Source organism: Hylaeus anthracinus, unplaced genomic scaffold, assembly GCF_026225885.1.
Source record: "Hylaeus anthracinus isolate JK02 unplaced genomic scaffold, UHH_iyHylAnth1.0_haploid 11985, whole genome shotgun sequence".
Lineage (NCBI taxonomy): Eukaryota > Metazoa > Arthropoda > Insecta > Hymenoptera > Colletidae > Hylaeus > Hylaeus anthracinus.
The window spans coordinates 2,607,035-2,625,774 of NW_026534333.1; the positions used below are offsets into that span (position 1 = coordinate 2,607,035).

At 39.1% G+C, this 18,740-nt stretch overlaps 3 protein-coding genes across 3 annotated transcripts in view; all 3 read right to left on the reverse strand.

Moving 5' to 3' along the window:
• Positions 1 to 7,410: 7,410 nt before the first annotated feature.
• The window catches only part of LOC128886812 (ceramide glucosyltransferase), a 52,703-nt gene continuing 41,373 nt past the window's right edge, over positions 7,411 to 18,740 (reverse strand). The window contains exon 2 of the mRNA XM_054141978.1: positions 7,411 to 10,079. Coding sequence (XP_053997953.1) covers positions 8,041 to 9,237 — 1,197 coding nt within the window. The 5' untranslated portion in view covers positions 9,238 to 10,079 and the 3' untranslated portion in view covers positions 7,411 to 8,040. The remainder of the gene's footprint in view (positions 10,080 to 18,740) is intronic.
• On the reverse strand, positions 12,062 to 16,252 carry LOC128886806 (general transcription and DNA repair factor IIH helicase subunit XPB). The gene is made up of 15 exons (XM_054141970.1): positions 15,994 to 16,252; positions 15,622 to 15,833; positions 15,422 to 15,532; positions 15,195 to 15,344; positions 14,948 to 15,118; positions 14,676 to 14,867; positions 14,502 to 14,599; positions 14,318 to 14,424; positions 13,956 to 14,252; positions 13,619 to 13,887; positions 13,382 to 13,546; positions 13,118 to 13,304; positions 12,893 to 13,041; positions 12,698 to 12,814; positions 12,062 to 12,629 (listed from the first exon to the last, which is right to left on the reverse strand). The coding sequence occupies exons 1-15, from the start codon at positions 16,025 to 16,027 to the stop codon at positions 12,501 to 12,503; spliced, it is 2,388 nt and encodes a 795-aa protein (XP_053997945.1). The 5' UTR covers positions 16,028 to 16,252; the 3' UTR covers positions 12,062 to 12,500.
• Positions 16,646 to 18,682, reverse strand: LOC128886811 (tRNA-dihydrouridine(20) synthase [NAD(P)+]-like). The gene is made up of 5 exons (XM_054141977.1): positions 18,268 to 18,682; positions 17,685 to 18,198; positions 17,346 to 17,591; positions 16,935 to 17,279; positions 16,646 to 16,837 (listed from the first exon to the last, which is right to left on the reverse strand). Exons 1-5 carry the CDS (start codon positions 18,455 to 18,457, stop codon positions 16,729 to 16,731), a joined length of 1,404 nt encoding a protein of 467 aa, XP_053997952.1. The 5' UTR covers positions 18,458 to 18,682; the 3' UTR covers positions 16,646 to 16,728.

Below are 18,740 nucleotides of genomic sequence, written 5' to 3' on the forward strand. Positions count from 1 at the left end.
AGATATTAACGGAAAACACTGACCAATCAGAGCGCGAGGATGCCGATAGAGAGCGCTCGCGGTAGCGTATAAGCGCGGCAGCTTAGCGCGTAGCTTTCGCTACCACGGCCGCTCGAACGGTCTACGCGCGCTCTGATTGGTCGGGGTTTTCGCTTGATATCTCCTTAACGAAGCCTCATCCGACATTTTTGCAAAGGAAATTGTTGTTCGGAATCGTCTCAGCTACCCCCCATTTCCGACTCCTCCCCGAGTTTTGGGACACCCTGTATTTAGAATAAGCGTAATTGTAATATTAGCCGCAGACAGTTAGTCGGTTTTTATACAGTGGGTGTAGAATGTATTCGTACACCTATCGATTTCCCAAAAACACTTTTGTGTGAAATTGTAGTTTCTTAACTTCTTTTTTTTATAGTCAATGATATTTTACATATTCTCGGAAGTCTCTAAGAGACAGGTACAGTCCAAACATTTAGTAATTAATATAATTTGTGAAATTAAGCAAAAAAAATGCGAAAAGTGGGTAAAAGTATAGAAGGAATAAGTATTTGTACGATTCTTATGACGAACCATTTACAGTAATTTGTAACGTAAACGCGTTAGTTTATTGCTCTGTACGTATTAGAAAACATGAAATTTCCAGTAAAGTACTTTTAAAACAGGTTCTAATACGGGAATGGTGAATTTAACGCTTAAAAAAGTTACAATAATTATAAAATCAACAGGAAATCTCACGAAGAAAGTATCATATACTTAAAAATTAATGTAAATTTCTTTTTTTTTTTTTTTTAATGAAGGTTTAAGAATTAAACAGTTGCGCGAATACTTATTGCTTCAATATTTCTATCGTATAATTGTTTTCTACTTGTTAATTTTGCAACGTATATAAATAGCTATTTTTTTTTTTTTTTGTAATCTGTCTATTCTAGAGATTTCCAAGAATATGTAGAATGTCACTGCTTATAAAAAATAAGTGAATAAATTACAATTTTACGTAGTTTTTTTTTGGAAATTGATCGGTGTACGAACACTTTGTACACTCGCTGTATCACGCGAACGAAACATCATCGAACGGAGATATTTTAAATTAGCCTTATCTCAGAATACAAGCTGCCTACTTCGGTGCGATTTTGATAAGGTATCAACGACAGATAGATTAAAAAGAAAATTATTGGCGATTAGTAAAGGACGTGATACGATTAAACTGATCAATGCATTTTCGTAGAAAACTTTATTACAGTATATACAATTGCTTGTGCGGATAAAACCGTTAGGTGACGCGGTTAAGTTAGGTTAGATCCAACTTTAGCGCCCCCTTTTTTCTCTCTCGAAACTACATTTACCAAGCTGACGTCCCTAAAACTTCACCGATCGACCAATCTTCGCGAAATTGGGCACAGTATATAGACGCTTATAGAGTGAGTGCATCTTAATGGTCGGGACCACAACCAACATCGTACCAAAAATTGTTCTACTTTTATTCAGAAAAATGTCTCATTTTCTCCTGCAAGGTATCGCTACTTTTCTGCAAGATGTGATTAGTTTCAATAATTTTTCATAAATTTGTCTTTATGGTCCCGACCATAACCACGCTTACACCTAACACGAAACTGCGTCACATTTTTATCGTTTCGGATAAATAAAGCTTAAAAAAAAAAAAAAGAAAGAGTCAGGGACGCCAGGAGAGCACGTGTTTCTTTTTGTCGAGGCATTTCGATCACTACATTCCTTCGATCGATCAACCCATTTCCTCCCAAATTTTTGATTTTATTATTTTCTGGTTAACTGGTTAGAACTATAACAAAACTAAAAAACAAAAAAAAACAAAAAAATAAAAGCTATAAAAACAAAAATTAACGAACACACTCGACACTACGTGCGAACTACGTAAAAACGTTAGCGTTAGTCTAATAATCTCATAAATAACGGGAATGAAATGGGTTAATGATTCGTTTACGCAGACAAGTACGCGTATCCTCGGAATATGTATAAATAAATATGCAAAACTCGAGAAAGCTATTAATCATCACAATGTTTAAATTAAATTTAAAAAAAAAAAAAAAAAAAAAAACAAGAAAATCACAAGGAAACACTTTTCGTTAGTGTTTCGGAGTAGAATACCCTCTTATGTCGACGCAATTATTTATTTATTATTAATTATTTAAATAGGCAGACGCAGAGATGAGCAAAATTTCATTCGAACGATAGACAACGAATAAAACCAAACCGCACAGCGACACGTTCGATCGAGCAATTCAATTTCCATTTGTTCGTTGCGAAATGTTTCGTTTCACATTTAAAAATTTGTGTTTTTATTTATCAACTAACGCACGAATGGTTGCTTAATTAATAAACAAGAATTATATTCATCTCTGTGTAGACGAATATTTTCGATCGATTATAACGTATCTCGAGATCGTTAATTAATGTATAACAACAAACCCCCCCCCCCACCCCCCTCCCCAGAAGCCAATGAGCCAGATTATAAATTTTCATTAAACGTCCTACACCTTTCGACTGACGTGACAAAATATATAAATTCCAACGGGAGTTACGGATTGAAAAATTTCGAACTAATCAGTGTTAAAGGAATAGAAATTGAATAACTCGCGCGTAAATCACTCACTGTAAACGATTGATTAATTAATTGCCTCGATAACGTCATTTCCGTGGATAAGGCTTCTAGGGATTAATAAACAGCGTACATATTTAGACAGGAGGAACGTTCTCGGATACACATAAATATAATACTGAATAAACAAAGACAAAAAAAAAAAAGAAGAAAAGAACCGAGAAAAAACGATGTTTGTAAAATCACACCCATACTTACGAACCCTACATCACCCTGCTACGATTCCGACTCATATTCCAGTTTCATCAAAATCTGATCGTTACGCGCGCATGGTTTTGAGAACGACTCGAAGCTAACCTTACTTTTACACTCGCGAGCCTCTGTATTCATGCGACAGAATTAGATCCACGGAGCCTAAAAGCCTAGCTGGAAAAATACAAATTTTGAAAAACTTGTCAGCTATACTCGAGACTTTTTTTTCACGGTGGGAACACGGTCGCGAATCTCAGCGAAGCACTATTATCTTCCTGGCACTTCTCGAACGATGTAGCACGATGTAGAAGCATAGATATTAAGGATAGAGCAGGGTAGACATAGACCTGCCTGTAAGTGGAAACGTTCCACCGTTAGAAAGAGAAGGAAAATCTCCGTCTACCAAAGCATGCGTCGTAAGAGTCGGACTGTCATTGGCTGTTGATTTAGTACTGTATATTACGAATTGAAATAGACGAAAGCTGAGGGAATTGAATTTAATAAAGAATCGGTGAGGAAATATTCAGAAGGAACCATGCACTCGTTTCGCATGCGCTGGTGGACGAAGACAGATAGAGCAACGCGGTCTTCTTTCTCTTTTTATCTGTGGTACGGTTGAAAGACTATCTTCCCTAGTAGGGATGGGCAAAACCCTAGGTTTCGAATAAATCTCAAGTTTGCCAATATGTTTGTCTCGTTTCCTTTTTTGGAAAATATTTGAAAGAGGAAACAAGACAAACACACAGCCTACGGTTTTGCCCATCACTGTTCTCTACCTGAGTGTCCCAGAAATGTTGTAACACCTTGAAAGAGGTGGTTCGGGAGGTGATTTGAAACAACTTTTTCCTTAGCGTAAATATTGTCAGAGGTTTCGTTGAGGAGATATTAACGGAAAACACTGACCAATCAGAGCGCGAGGATGCCGATGGAGCTCTCGCGGTAGCGTATGAGCGCGGCCCCCTAGCGCGTAGCCTACGCTCAACCGGCATCCTCGCGCTCTGATTGGTCCAGGTTTTCGCTTAATATCTGCTTAACGAAGTCTCGGACAACATTTTCGCTAAGGAAAAAGTTGTTTCAAATCACCCCCTAAACCACCCCTATCAAGGACTTCCAACATTTTTGGTACACCCTGTATAGTATCTCTATAGGACGTGAGACTCTAAAACGATGAACATGTGCGCGCCATCTGAACACGATTAATTAACTAATTTGTCTATCGCGTACCTCAATTCCACTTTCCTTCGATCCTTTTGTTTCAGAAACAATCTAGGTGCACAACGCATTATTTAGCAACGAATACTATCGCTATTCGACGTTAACGTTCTACGATCACATTTTCTCCTTCAAATTTACTTTTATTACGCGCAGAAAAAGTAACCTTTACACTCAGGATGCTTCGAGAATCTCCGTTGCCACGCGACGAATTCAAATTGCTCGAAGCTTCGCTCGTGGAAGGTGTAAAAAAAAAAAAAATTACGAAAGATAATCATCGAACACGACATTCGATACCGTTATATCTATCGCAGCGACAAAATTAACAAGCGTGCAAATATTCCGAGCCCATGTGGCACTACATCAACAAGGTGTCAAGTCGACCGCGATACGTGTTTCCTTCGCAACCGTGTTTACTCGCGGGAATCGTTTCATTAGAACGCATCAATAATTTCGCGGGGGAGTGTACTCGCGACGAAAGACCTCGTCTGCCCCGTTTCTGGATTGTTACAAAAAAAAAAAGTCAGAATTATCGATCTTTTCGCCCGACAACATAACCTATCGTAGGTGAAAGAGAAACCCGTCCAGAAAAAATGTAGCACGAGTGTGAATGTATTGTCACGAATCGACGAATATTGGGGATATTCGATTCCGAGACGAATCGATTTATTCAAACCCAAGAATCGACTCCAGAGGTTGCCAGCCTCTCGTAAAGTACGAAATTATTTCATTTCTGGTTAATCTTTTTTTTTCTTTGTAACGATTCAAATACAAATACGCAGATTCAACCCGAAAATTTCGAAGTATACGCGAAGCGTAATTCGTAACTTACGAAACAGTTCCATAGGAATTGACCAGCGAATCGATTCTAGTCGTTCGGATACAAAATCGAACATTCTCGCGAAATACGTGAAATTATCGTAAATCATGCTCGACATGCATATTCTTACGCTTTAAATACGATTATCGTATTTACGTAAAACGCTTGCGCGTGTACGTGTACACGTACGCGATATATTCATCCTCCTATTCGGTGTGTGTGTGCGTGTGTGTGTGTGTGTGTGTGTGTGTCGTGCGTATACGGCGTGTATTTTTTCCTCGTCGCAATGCAATGCAAGTATAATAAGTACTGTACGCGTAATAGATTAATGTATCGGATATTGAAAAAAAAAAAGGAAAGGAACATCGACGCTGTTGCATGTGTATAGTAAATGTACGCGTTAACAAACGTGACCAGATTTCACCATAGTTGTGTGCGATATGCTCAGATATGGCATATCCGCCTCATACTAATCGTTCTCCCGGATAAGTTTTAATAATCGTTTTTATCGTCATTCTTCTTGCCTTATATATATATATATATCAATAAATATTTTTTTCTCTTTGCTCTCTGTTCTTCGCAACAATCTTATCTAACTTCGCAGTAATTTTAGTAAGCGGAAACATCCGGATGTTCGTAGAACGAGTTCGATAGAAAGAAACGAAAAGGAAGGAAGAAACTTTTCGGATTACCCCGTTCAAGAAAAGGGAGGTACGTTTTCAGTTCGTGCTGCCCCAACACTGGAATTTTATATATCTGGTCACATTGCCCTTATCTTAACGCATTGTGGACCGTCTACGTTAATTGACGAGTTCCTTTTTTTTTTTACCCCCCTAAACGACACTGAAATTCCATTGTTAAAGTACAAGATAAATGTCAACAGCGACAGCGTCCCCTCCTCCCCCCCCCCACCCCTCCCCCCATCCCCAGAGTAAGATATCGAAGCAGTGGCATAACTGCGGGGCCCGAAAAACTCGTAAACGAAAAAATAAATATAATATCGGTTAATTTTCGATTACTCTATTTTCTTTTCAACTATACACACCTCTTTCGTTTTATACCCGATCTCGTATAATTCGTTAAATGTTGTTTCACGAACGTCGTCGGCGATTTTTCTTCATTTTTTTCGTAACAGTAATCGCGAGAGGGATGAACTTTCTCCCTGAAACAGCATTTCCCAAACAATGGGCCCTAGGAACGCTAAAAATCACGACTACCAATTAGAGAAATAAAACGTAAGTAACTTTTGCATAGTAATACAGGCACCGGCATCTCTGCGTTAATGTTACTTTCAACGTTATTTTTGTTATTCGCCTACCAGCACAGGCTAATAATCGAATAGATCGCGGAACACTTCGTTTCGGCAGGCTTCGTATAAACATTATATATCGCACCGGCGTCTAAGAAAATAGTTTTATCTTCGCTTCTGCGAATGGCAATTTTTTATCGTTTTTGTATTTACGCGTGTAACTTTCCTTACTTAGAGTACGGGCACGATTATCGGCTACGTGATATTATAAATTGTACAAGTGTGTTTTTACTTTGAATTCGAAGTAAAATGCATTCGAGTATTAGTCGAGAAGCAAGCCTCTGGTTGTACGAATTACTTATACCTGTATGCGATATAAAGTCACGAGTATACCCTCTGTATACGAGTATGTCTAAATGAAATAATTGGCTTGGTGTTTCCGAATCAATGTTTGGTGTTCAAAAACAAAAAGCGTTCAATATTTATATGGTGTATAGGGCACCCTGTACTGACAATGAGTAAAAAAGCTTTAGTAAACATAGGTCCAAAGGTGTACCGTTTCTGAGGGATAAACATTTTTGTTCGCTAGTATCATGATTGACTTACTTGCTTCCATACATTGCGTTCTGAATGTTCCCATTCGAATGCCGACAATTTCGGCAATTTCATTTTTTTTTAATTTCGTGTACGGAAAGAAAATCTTCTGTAAATATCGAAAAACCCAGTAGTAAGTCAATCGTGATTATACCGCGGATCTTTATGCGATAGAAAATCTTCGCGAACGTACCTACAAATATTGACCTTAAATAAGAATCTATTTTATTCTGCAAATTTGCAGAACAGTTTTTATTACAACATGAACTTTACTTTCAATCTTTTTCATGTTCTTGCATCTTGTTTGCACTTTGTAGGTTCTTGCAAATTCAAATTTACTGTAAGCGCATAAAGATTCTAATCATGATACCAGCAAACAAAAATGTTTATATCACAGAAACGGTACACCTTTGGACGTATGTTTACTAAAGCTTTTTTACTCGGTACAGTCTGCCCTATACACCATGTAAATACTGAATGATTTTTTTTTTTAACACCCTGTATACAACAAAGTATCTATTTGGAGACAGTAAGTGCGTCGTTTAATTTAGACGAATTTCCTCGATAGAGGGTACGAGTGCTAATGGGATATATCGGGTTGTCTGGAAAGTTCATGCCGATTTTTAGCAGGCGGTACAGGTCTGAATATATCGGAATGGTTGAAAACAAATAACACGTGGACATAAAAGGTGGAAAAATTGTGGAACAAAATGGTACATGTATAATTCAATAAATATATATCAGAATTCAAACGTGCCTTTGAATTTGTTTTAAAAATTAACGCGAACTTTCCGAACAACCTAGAAAGTAGCTACTACAACAAAACGAAAGTAACACCGTAACCGGCAGAAGTATTTTTTTGTTTTAAGTGTAATCGTGACATAGCGTAAATATTAGAAAATAGCGTGACTTGTGTATCGAAATTCAAACGTGTCTGAATGTTTCTTAAAAATTGGCACGAACTTTCTGGACAACTCAATATACAAGGAATTATGGCCATGAATAGTTAATACTAACTATGAGAGCGATAACGAAGTTAATTAGTAGGATAATAGTTTCCATATCGATAACTAAACAGTATTAAAGAAGGTAAGTGTCCCGTGGCTGAGCAAGTTTGGGTAACGCTGCCGTAAAAGAGCCCCCGGACCATAAATTTTCGCATAATCGCTGGTTACGCCACCGACTCGAAGATGTCGACGATAAGCCTCCCGGTCGAATTGCCACGTTTCCCTTAAACGTTTATTCGCAAGCAACGCGTTGTCGGTAAGTATGGTCCACAATGTGTTAATTAAACCTAAGAAAGTGAAAAGCGAGACGGAAAAGGAGAACGTATGTCCGCGTCCCTTAGTATTTGACTTTCGCCTTAACCTCTTCCGCGACGCCGCCCCACCTGAGCTTATAAACGCGCGATCGCCACTGTATCAGAGGATCTAGAACCGCCTGGAGAAAAAGATAGGGCCTGGTGATCTCGCTGAGCAACCATCCGCAAACGAACTCTAATTTGTTGAACGGTAACGGGCCGTTCTGGACAACGCACAACAGCGTCCAGTCGAACATGAACCACAACAGTATGTGTACCAAATAGAAAACAAGGGAGTCCCACTCGAATAGTACGCTGGCCGCCCAGGAAGCACAGGCACCTAACACTAAGCACTCGCTCAACGGCTCCAGCACGATCATGGTGGGCAGCATCGCCACCCTGAGCTTCGCCCACCTTCGTAACCTTGCCTGGAAGGAATGCAGCTCGCAGTGACCGCTGTTCTGCAACGCCGGCTGCGAGGAGACCGTGATGCGCCAACCGCGGTCGGTCAACGACTTCGCGTAGAAAAAGTCTTCGGCCAGGTACACGCCGAACGTTTTCAATCCGCCTACTTCGTCGAGGGGCGCCTTCCTCAGAAGCGCCGACATCCCTGTGTGACAGTTTATTCGCAGCAAATCGGCCGCGAGATACATCCTCGACTGGACCGTGCCGAAGAATACTTTCTCGTAAACGGCGGCGAAACCCTCGCGATCCGAAGTGAACGGCATCTGATGCACCAACGCCACATTGTCTGTCATGTGATTAACCATGTCCAATAGCGTGTCCTCCTTCATCTTGATACCACTGTCACTGATCAACACAAACTCGTGTTTCGCCGCTTCGTACGCCGGCTGCATATTGTTGATTTTCGGATTCACGCCCACGTTACGACCACCAACGAACAGCCTCGCGTCCACTTCCGGATAACGTCCCATCAGTTGTTGCACCAATATCACAACGGGATCCAGGTCGTCCTCCACGCAGAAAAGCAGCTCGTAACGAGGATACTCCATGGTGAAGAACGTCTCCAAGTTGCTGAACAGATTCGGATCGACGCCCATCAGCGGTTTGATGATCGAGACGCCGGGCAACGGGGTCTCGTAGCTCGGCACTTGGCTGATTTTACGGTGAAGCTTCCATCGACCAGCAATCAGTGCCAGCACGTGAATGATCCACATCACCGACCAGAATACCATGAAAAATATCGCGAACCCGTACAGGGTATATATCATGGAGTTCATCTTCGAGCGAGGATCCTTTTATATCTCGGAGGCCTAACCTCCGGGGGTGGTGGGGGACTCCTGCTCGACGATTATTGTTCGATCTTTTTTACGTGCCTATCGATCCGAGGGGCGATCACGAGGCCCGCCGTCCGTCCGCGCGGAGAAAACGATATCCGCGGCATCATCGACGTTCCCGTCGTGGCCGCGATCACGAAACGCGCCGTTGCATCGATGAGACGCGTAGGGCCATCGGTGTAACGTTCTCGACGATTTCCACGGTGCCGGACCGTTTTCCCGTCGATCACAACGACGACGACGACGACGACGAAAACGAACACGGGGCCACTGCTTCCAACACATTCACGCGCTAGCTTCCCTCGCGGTCGGGAGGGTGGCCCACGACCTTAAAGTGGTTCGAAACGCCGGTAACGCTGCCGACGGACAGTGTCTCTCTATATCTCTCTCCCACCTTTCGCTTTCCTCCGCGAGGAACAAGGATCGTCTATATTCACCGATCACTGACATATACAACACCGAAGCACCCTCTTTTGTCGCGAACGATGCTCCCCAATTTTCACCGATGCATTGAACTTCGCCCCTCTCGACGTCGAACCTCGTATACCTCGTTGCTTCCCTCGACCAGGCCTCACCCCGTGCGATGCCTTCTCTCTCTCAGAGATTCCTCCCAATGTCTCCCAATGTCTCCCAATGTTCCCTGATCGTAGCTTCTCGATTCCTCTCGTCTCGTTACGTTTCCAGGAAATACGTTCGTTCCTGCGCGATGCAACACGGTTATGTCAAGCTACGGCGACGACTGCTTCCTGCTGCTTCCTTTCCCAACGACGATGCGCCTACGCGGACTTTTCTTCTTCTGTTTCGGCCGCAGCTACGGCACTGGCGTTGCGTTCCAATGCATGTCATATTCGAAGGTCGAACTTTCGTCGAATGAACCGAACGGATGAGCGACGACAACAGAAATACTCGATCCGAAATGCCGAACAAACAGCGGATAAACGAGCGAACATACTTCGCACACACGCCAACGACGCACCGCGTCGACGGGATAACTGGCTTGCATGTGACAGCCGGCAGCTCGCACATTCAATTCGCGACTACGTTCAGGTAGAACGCGTCATCGGCTGCTACGGCCAACTGACGTTTGGCGCGCGTAATGCGCTACTTTTATGAAAAAGGGATAGCACGGTGCCGTTGCACTTCGCACGAGTTCAATACTCTAATCGGCGAAAGGCGTGTCGTCGAATAGCGCGGTTTTTCAATTATCTGAGATGCTATCGTGACCTCGATGATTGCGTACGCTTCGTCATATGGACTCGCATGCCTCGATCGAAGCTAAAACTGTAATTAAATACTGTAATATAGAAGGTTTGTCTTGGATACGTGCTTCGATTGCTAATAAAGTAGAGAATTTTCGAAGGTCTTGGCAAGCAGTTTAATGTTTCTCAGGTTCGAAACCATCTTTGGAACCAGAGCAACCAGAGCCGGTGTCAGAGTTACTAGCGCCGCGATGTACATAACTCCCGATTTAAGCAGTGACGGATCTATATTACTCGAAACCTAGAACTAATTACTTCGAGGTAACGGATCCTCGAGGGCAAATGTATTTATCCCATTGTTCTCCGTAAGAACCCGTTAGGGGTTGTAGTTACGTTTATAACTCGAGCTATACAGGGTGTCTCAAAAATAATGTAAAAAAAAAGTATTCATCCAGCAAAATGGCTGCAACAGAGAAATATTAGTGGGCCCCAACAGGCTATTAGCATCCCTAATAATGAAGAGAGATAAGCAAATGCAAATTAACGTAAAGCAAGAATTAAATGAATGTAAAGTACGAATAAACGTAAGACTGTTATACCCTTATACATAAAACTCATTCTACGTACGAAATTAGGACGTTAATTAAAAAATTAGGAACTCCGTTTCGGTTGGTCGGAACAACCGACTAGGTTGTTGACAGTTCACCTAGTAATTTTTAAAAATAGCAAGGTCTATGCGACGCCCATTTTCGCTCGATCTAAGCACTCTATTGACGCCATTTTGAATGCGCATGAGCTAAACGATGACGGATCTAACAATATCATAATATGAACCAGCTTTAAGTATTTAAAGAAATTAAATTACATCTCGAAACATTTTATTCACGATATCCTTATATTTGTAACAAATCAGACCGATGTTAACGAAAAGTAATCACTGCATCTAGATGCGGGAGCGAAGGTTAACTAGACTAGATAGTAGAAAGCTAATTAATTCATATTTGGCATCGTATGATAATTTATAATGTACTAGCATGCATGTGCTAAGCGTCCAGACGCTTAGAACAGAATAAAATCAACAAGTAAAAATTAATGGTTTAATCGCCCTTTTTATTTCCCGTTACAAGTTCGGTCAATATTTTGAGAACTGATATTTTTCTTGTAAATATAATTATCATCGTTAACGAGAGAACACTTTAGTTTCGAATGAGACCAAAATGCGATAAGCATTCTTTGTGTTTGCATTGTTCAAATATTGCGCTACCAGATTAACGAGGCCAAGGGCTCTACAACCTCGACTTGCGATAACACTTTTCAAATAGATTAGCCGGAAATTGGACACTCGGGTCACAAATGTCATAGTCTAACAGCTGGCTACGAAAATCAGGAATAATAAGGTGCAGCGAAAATTTGTATCTAAAAACACTCCTTACTAAATAACAAAGACAATAGCGCTGCAGCCACAAGTTACATTATCATTCTGTCTATCAGCTGTTTACAGTTGTAATTTAAAATGATGATGTATTATTGGATTAGGTCTTATATAAATATGTACATGCAAACACAGGTAGTCTTCCAAAGTTTGTAGTATATACTTAAAAAAGGACTCCCTTGAGTTAATACAGCGGTGCGTGCTATGGACGCTTGCATACCAGGGGATTGTTATCGCATCGAGTCAACAAAGTGGGTTTACATTTGCGTAAATTATATTATTGCCACGTATGTACATCGTACGAGCGGGCAGATCAAGTTTACCGAGAACTGATAGGTATTAGATACTAGATATAGATGGTTAAAATGGTTAGTTTGTTGCTTTTGGAAAACGTGGTTTAAAATCAACTTTGTCGATGAAAATACAAAAGAGACAACATAAATGTCAATGAAATTAAAATTTTGATCGACCAATTACCGTTCTTTATAAAACGTATACAAATGTAATGAAACATGTTTTTAAATCGGTCACAAAAATAACAATAAATATAAAATATATTTATGTACATTGAAGGTCTACGTCCTGAACTTTTTAAACAACGGATGCTTGTTCGCTGTAGATGAACCGGGAGCTTTCTTGTATTCGTAGTAAACTGCATCGTCTGCGCCAGACATCGACGTCATGTTACCAGCTTTTCGAATAATCTGGAATAATAATTTTAGTAGCAACTACTTTTAGTAATAATGTCCCGTTAATGTAATATAAATCTTACCGGTCTTGGTCCTTCTCCAGGTATCCTTTCTTCGTCCGCGTCCATATCACTAGCAGACAAAACTTGTTGCAACAAATGACCCTGTTCCTCTCGAGATGCATACATCAAGTCGGGCTCCTATTTTAAAAGTTAAAGACATAGATTGTGAAACATTCTTATGGGATGTTTGTCGAATTGCAAACTTGGAATACATACTTCGTCCATTCCAGCAAGCTTTGTAATAACTTTATACGCGTATCCTTGATTTACAAGGAACCGTTGACGTTTCCTTGAATAATTCATTTCCATTGTGTCTTGCGATACTAGTGTATAGAAAAACGCATTGTACTCCTCCGCGATCGCTCCTGTAGGTAAACATCTTAACGTTGCAGTATTTGGAGTGTAAAATATATCCCACTTAATATGAAATGATTTGTTTACCTTTTTTGGCTCTTAAAATTCTTCCTAATCGTTGTGCTTCCTGTCGTCGCGAACCACCATGAGACGAAATTTGGATCAAGACATTGGCTTCTGGTAAATCGAAAGACGTATCTGCCACTTTACTCACAAATATCGTGTTCACTTTAGTATTGAATTTGAAGTTTTGCAGAATTTGTATTCGTTCGTTCTAAAATTAACATTATCGCGGTACGATATATTTTGTAATCGTATTTATTTACATTTTAGTAGAACACTTATACTTACTTGACTAGTTGGGCCGTAGATATACGGTTTATTCATTTTAATCGCGTAATGTTTCAAAGCGAAAACATTATCGGAGAAAACGATGGTTTTATCCCCGCGTCTTTCGTGGTATCGTATTAAATATTGACAGCAACGAAATTTATTAGGATTCATCACATAAAGTAACTAAAAGTGAACAGTTCTTTTAAGGCTGTTCAATATTCGATTACGTTAAATTAATGTGGAATTAGTACTTGCCAACTTTTTACTCATTTTACAACCAAGGTACTCTCTGTAAAACTCTGGCGTCATAGGACACCAAACTTCAGCGCACTGTACTCTAGCGATGAAACCACGTTTCTGTAATTCTAACCAGTTAGCCTCGTACAATTTAGGTCCGATCAGAAAGTTGAGGTCAGCGATTTTATCGTCTTCTCGCAACAACGTCGCGGTTAAACCCAATTTACAGTGACTCTGAACTATCGTCAAAACTCTCCTGAACATTTTTGCAGGTATCGTGTGTACCTCTAAAAATGTAATATATGGTGATCGATTCGATAAAACGACAGTCGGATCTATGGCAGGAATAGGTTACCATCCAAGACCATGATTCCCCATTCTTGTTCCTGAAGCCATCGCATGGTTTGTTCAGCTTCCCATGAACGTTTCTGTGTGTGGGTAATCATGGAATACGTAGTGATTAATATTCCGCAGCCCATAGGTTTATCTTTGGCTTCGCTTGTAAAACGACATATCATCGAATCGTCAGCGGTTGACCACATCTTAAATTGTTGTTTCCATTGCTCCACAGATACTCCAGAATTACACAATACTAATGCACGCTTTCGTACTGTACAACAAGCTGTTACTCCAACCAAACTTTTACCAGCACCTGTAAGAATGGGAATTAAAATGTATTCGGTTCAGTGCATCGTTGGCGATATACTGATTACTTACCGCAAGGTAAAACTATAACGCCAGATCTAGCACGTCCATTTCCAAACATTTTTCTCAAACTCTTTTCCTGATAAGGTCTCAATACAGCTGATGGTTTCAAGTCGATACTAATAGTACGATACATTTATTTTTCATAAATTCTGTCTTATTTAACATTGAGCATGACTGCAATAAATGTACTTACTTTATGTCTGGATTTACAGTGTCGTTACGGAAATCATATTCTGCTAATAAGGGATGCTCCAGTTCTATACATCTCTTTTGTATAACTTCAATTTTTTCCTATAACAATATTTTGTTATATATATTCGAAATTGATTGTATGGGTACTTGACAAAACAAAATAAAAATTGTATACCTGATTCACTTCGAAACTAACGGTTTTTAATTCTTGTTCTTCCTCCTCATCTTCGTCTTCTTTATCCATTTTATCGTAGAAGGTAGTTATATCTTCGGGAACAGCCGCTGCTTCTGCTGGTACTTGGTCGTTAGTTGTTTCAGTCGGTTTGGTGGTCGTAGTTGGAATATTAGTCACTGCTTTTGCTCCAAACTGAGAGGGAAACAAATAAATGATATCGGTTGTTTATGTTGTCGAATTGTTGGATACAAAAATATTATTAATAATATCACCTGTGGAAGTTTTGTTTTGCTTTGAACATTTGTAATTATTTCTTCTTTCTCATCTTCTATATTTTTTCTCAGTCTACACTCTTGAATTACTGGATCTTTTAATAACTTCTGCAATACTTCAGGATATGGAGATTCAACGAAATACTTATTGTGTTTTAACACCAGTTTTACCTATAATCAAAACAAAGCATGTATATATTTAATACAAAGTGTTATAAAATATGTGCTTTGTAATTAAAATACCTACCTTGCCATATGACAATGTACACAATTTTATAAACTCTATAATTCCATCAGGTATGCTGGTCTTACTAAGTCTTTTCAAATATTCTACAATGTCATGAGTCTGAAGACCAACACTCACAGCAGCATACAAAGAATAAGCAGTCAGTTTATACTGTGAAGCAAAAGTCAGATTATTAACACTCTTTATAAATTTTATCAAAATCTAATATTTTTTATAAATAATCATACCTCGTGAATATGTTCTGGACGACACACAGGTTCAGAGATAGCGATCAGAAAGTCATGAGCGTGTTTATAAACAGGTGAGAAAGATTCCAGAAAAATATGTCCATTCGGTGCCTAAACAAAAGATTTTTATTTAAATAATAATCAAATATTGGTATATCAAACACAAAAATAAAAGATGTAATTGAGAATTAACATCTTACCACCCAAAGTGGTCTAGAAGAACAATCTGGCTTTAGAATCATTTGCGAACGATAATCTTTTGCACCAAATTCATCTTCCAGTGCTGTTTCATCTTGCTTTTCAACGTCATTCTTGGCTGCATCTGGTATGCCTTCTGCTTCATTATCATCCAAATAGTCATCGTCGTTATACTCTTCAGGGTCTTCTTTTCGCTTTTTCCATTTGCCTCTGTCTACAAAAGTAAGCAATAGCTGCTCGTATTTTATCCTTACGGATGGTTGTACAACATAACCTTTCGGTGAAATTTGTATTCATAGAAAATGTTGTAGTTGTTACAAAAAAAATTTTGCTAAAAATAAGAATATTTTCCGAAAAAATGATTAGTTTCATACCGTTGTCTTTTTTGAAACGTTTAGGAGGACCCATTATACATCGATAACTTATTTATTAGGTTATACAGAATGATTCTCTATCAGCAGTGAAGCCTACTAAACCTCTTCAATATTATCAAAACAAATTTGTCAATTTATATTAACTGTGTTTACATTGTCAACTGAATTAGCATTAACTATCATTCATATACGATCTCTTTGATTGACATGCTCGCCAATTGATGCCTGATTGATACACGCAATCAGATCATTTGATTTGAATTGAGCGTATTCAGAAAAGTCATCGCTCACTGAGCCGCTCAGCTAGCGGGTTTTTGTACTAGTGGTGCCATCGGTGGGAAAGTGCCCAAGCTTGTAGTGAATATAGTTTCTACTGAGTCTGTAAGACGGTGCCACCGATTATTCTCTATTTTGCATAATTAACACGATTCTTTGCTCTATAACACTACAATATATTAATTTACATGTCCAATTCATCATTTCCATGAATAGTTATTTAATGCAGCAATAATTATCGTTACTTTAGTTCGTGGTGCCATCTTATAGAAACAGCGGGAATTATTTTCTTTACAAACTTGGGCGTTTTCTCACCGATGGCGCAACTGGTAATAAAACACGCGCGAAATTTTAATTGAATTTTAATTGAAAGAGTCGTTTTATTGATACAAAATATACTCGAAATTAAGTTCGGCTTTATTGAGTCGTAATAAATCTCTCATATTTTTCAACTATACATCAGGAAGAAATATTACCACTCACAGTGAGAGCCTTTTCGTTGACTAGGCTCAAAGAAGAAAGGCAAACTAACGCAGCACCTTGTTCTGCCCACTTTTTATTCTTCTCCCTAAAAATATTCCAGAAACAAAGCATAAATTTGAATTAAAATATTATGTATAATTTGATGTATACAATACTACACATATATATTGCTACTTCTTTACCAAAAAGATGACCCAAATTTCCTTCCATCGACGGTAACGATGGAACGAAAGAGTCTCCCTTTTTTTTGCGTGTCATAGTGCGGTATTTTTTTTCTTTGGGTTTGCGTCCATTTATGTAATATAGTTTTTGGTAATTCAAGGTCTGTCACATAATTATTTCTCAAGAATGCACAATGCATTAAAACAACATCTTCTTCGTCTGACATCTTCCTTTTACTAGATGGCTGTTCTCCATCTGGTTGATCCTCCTCTCTCATAGGAGAAACTTGAGATCTACCCAACAAACCTTTTTCTTCGAATTCCTTTCTCTTTAAACGACAATAATCACTTAATTCCCATACATCGCTAAAACAATGTAAATGTTACAATACCGAACAAACAATTGTATTGCTCTAAAGATACAATTCTTACCATATTTGTTCCAGAGTTTGAGAATTATGGAACTTTTTGCCTAGAACTGATTCCTGTTGCTCGCGAAGGATATTTTGTATACAGTACTTGGTATTAGAAGGTGGATTGTCGCAATCTACGGCATACTTCATGTATGCTTTTATTATATCTTCCATGGGAGATAAACCTTCTTTAGAAAATATTGAACAGTTCCACTGAGCTGCACGAGCGAGCATTACACTGCTACATCCTGTTACTTCTTTAAACCTGCAAGTAACTATAATTACTTTTAAACTGAATAAATAGCAATATACAAATTACATTACTAATAATTACTGAAGAATGTGAACATAGTATTACTTAAAAATGTCAGAATATTTCTGTATTTCTTTTGAGCCGCCGTTTGCTATAACTGGTATCGAAAGCTTGCTGGAAATTTCTTTTAAAACTTCGTTGCGGTTTGCGTGCTGCGGTCTTTCGTTAACGGTGCGACCGTGAACTGCTATGGCTGATATACCAGTCGATGCCAAAATCTCGCAAAGTTCTAAAGTTTTATCCAGATCTGGCAATACTCGAATTTTACACGTTACAGGAATACTTAAATTATCGACTAATGTTTTCAGAATGTTTGTCGCCGTTTCTGGATTTTGTAGAAGAGCAGCCCCCATTTTCCCTAGCATAGAAAACAGTTTCGGACATCCCATATTGAGGTCTATTCCAGCAACATCTTGTTCCACCATTTTAGCAACTTCTAGAGCTCTCGTCGCATCGCAAGTACCGATTTGTAAAACCACTTTATCTCGCTCTCTGAGACACGTTCGAAAAGTGACGGTACCATCTGTTTTGTCTATGTAGTCGACTGTTCCCAAAACATCTAAAAGTGAGTTGAAAAACTAGTTTAGCTTCTTGTGATATTATAGTATTCATAAGCGAAATTTCTTACCATTTACTCGACGAAACGATCGAAGCAACTTCCAGTCTATGAGTTCCTCTGTGTATACTATATCGGCACCATAATCGAGCGCAAGAAGGCGCATAGGAAGCGTGCCGATGCGCACCATAGGAGCTAATATAAGCTTATTCTCGTAATCCAAACGCTCTCGTTTAGAACTTATCGTTACTTTCTCGTCCATTATATTGTCACTGCGTTATATTTTGCTTTCTACAAATACGAGCAACGTAACACAGGGAAAATATAACCTATCGGCAGAAAATTAACTGCGCATAATTATTCTTTGTCACGAACTCTCAATTTTACATGATAATTATAAAAAATATTTATGTCTCGGAACATTGGAAGTTGATTCACCAGCTTCATATTTACACATCTCTTTTCATAATACCGTGACAAGTGCCATTTGCTGCCATTACACATTGTTACACATGTCCGGTCGTTTTCGTATCATTTTATCCAGA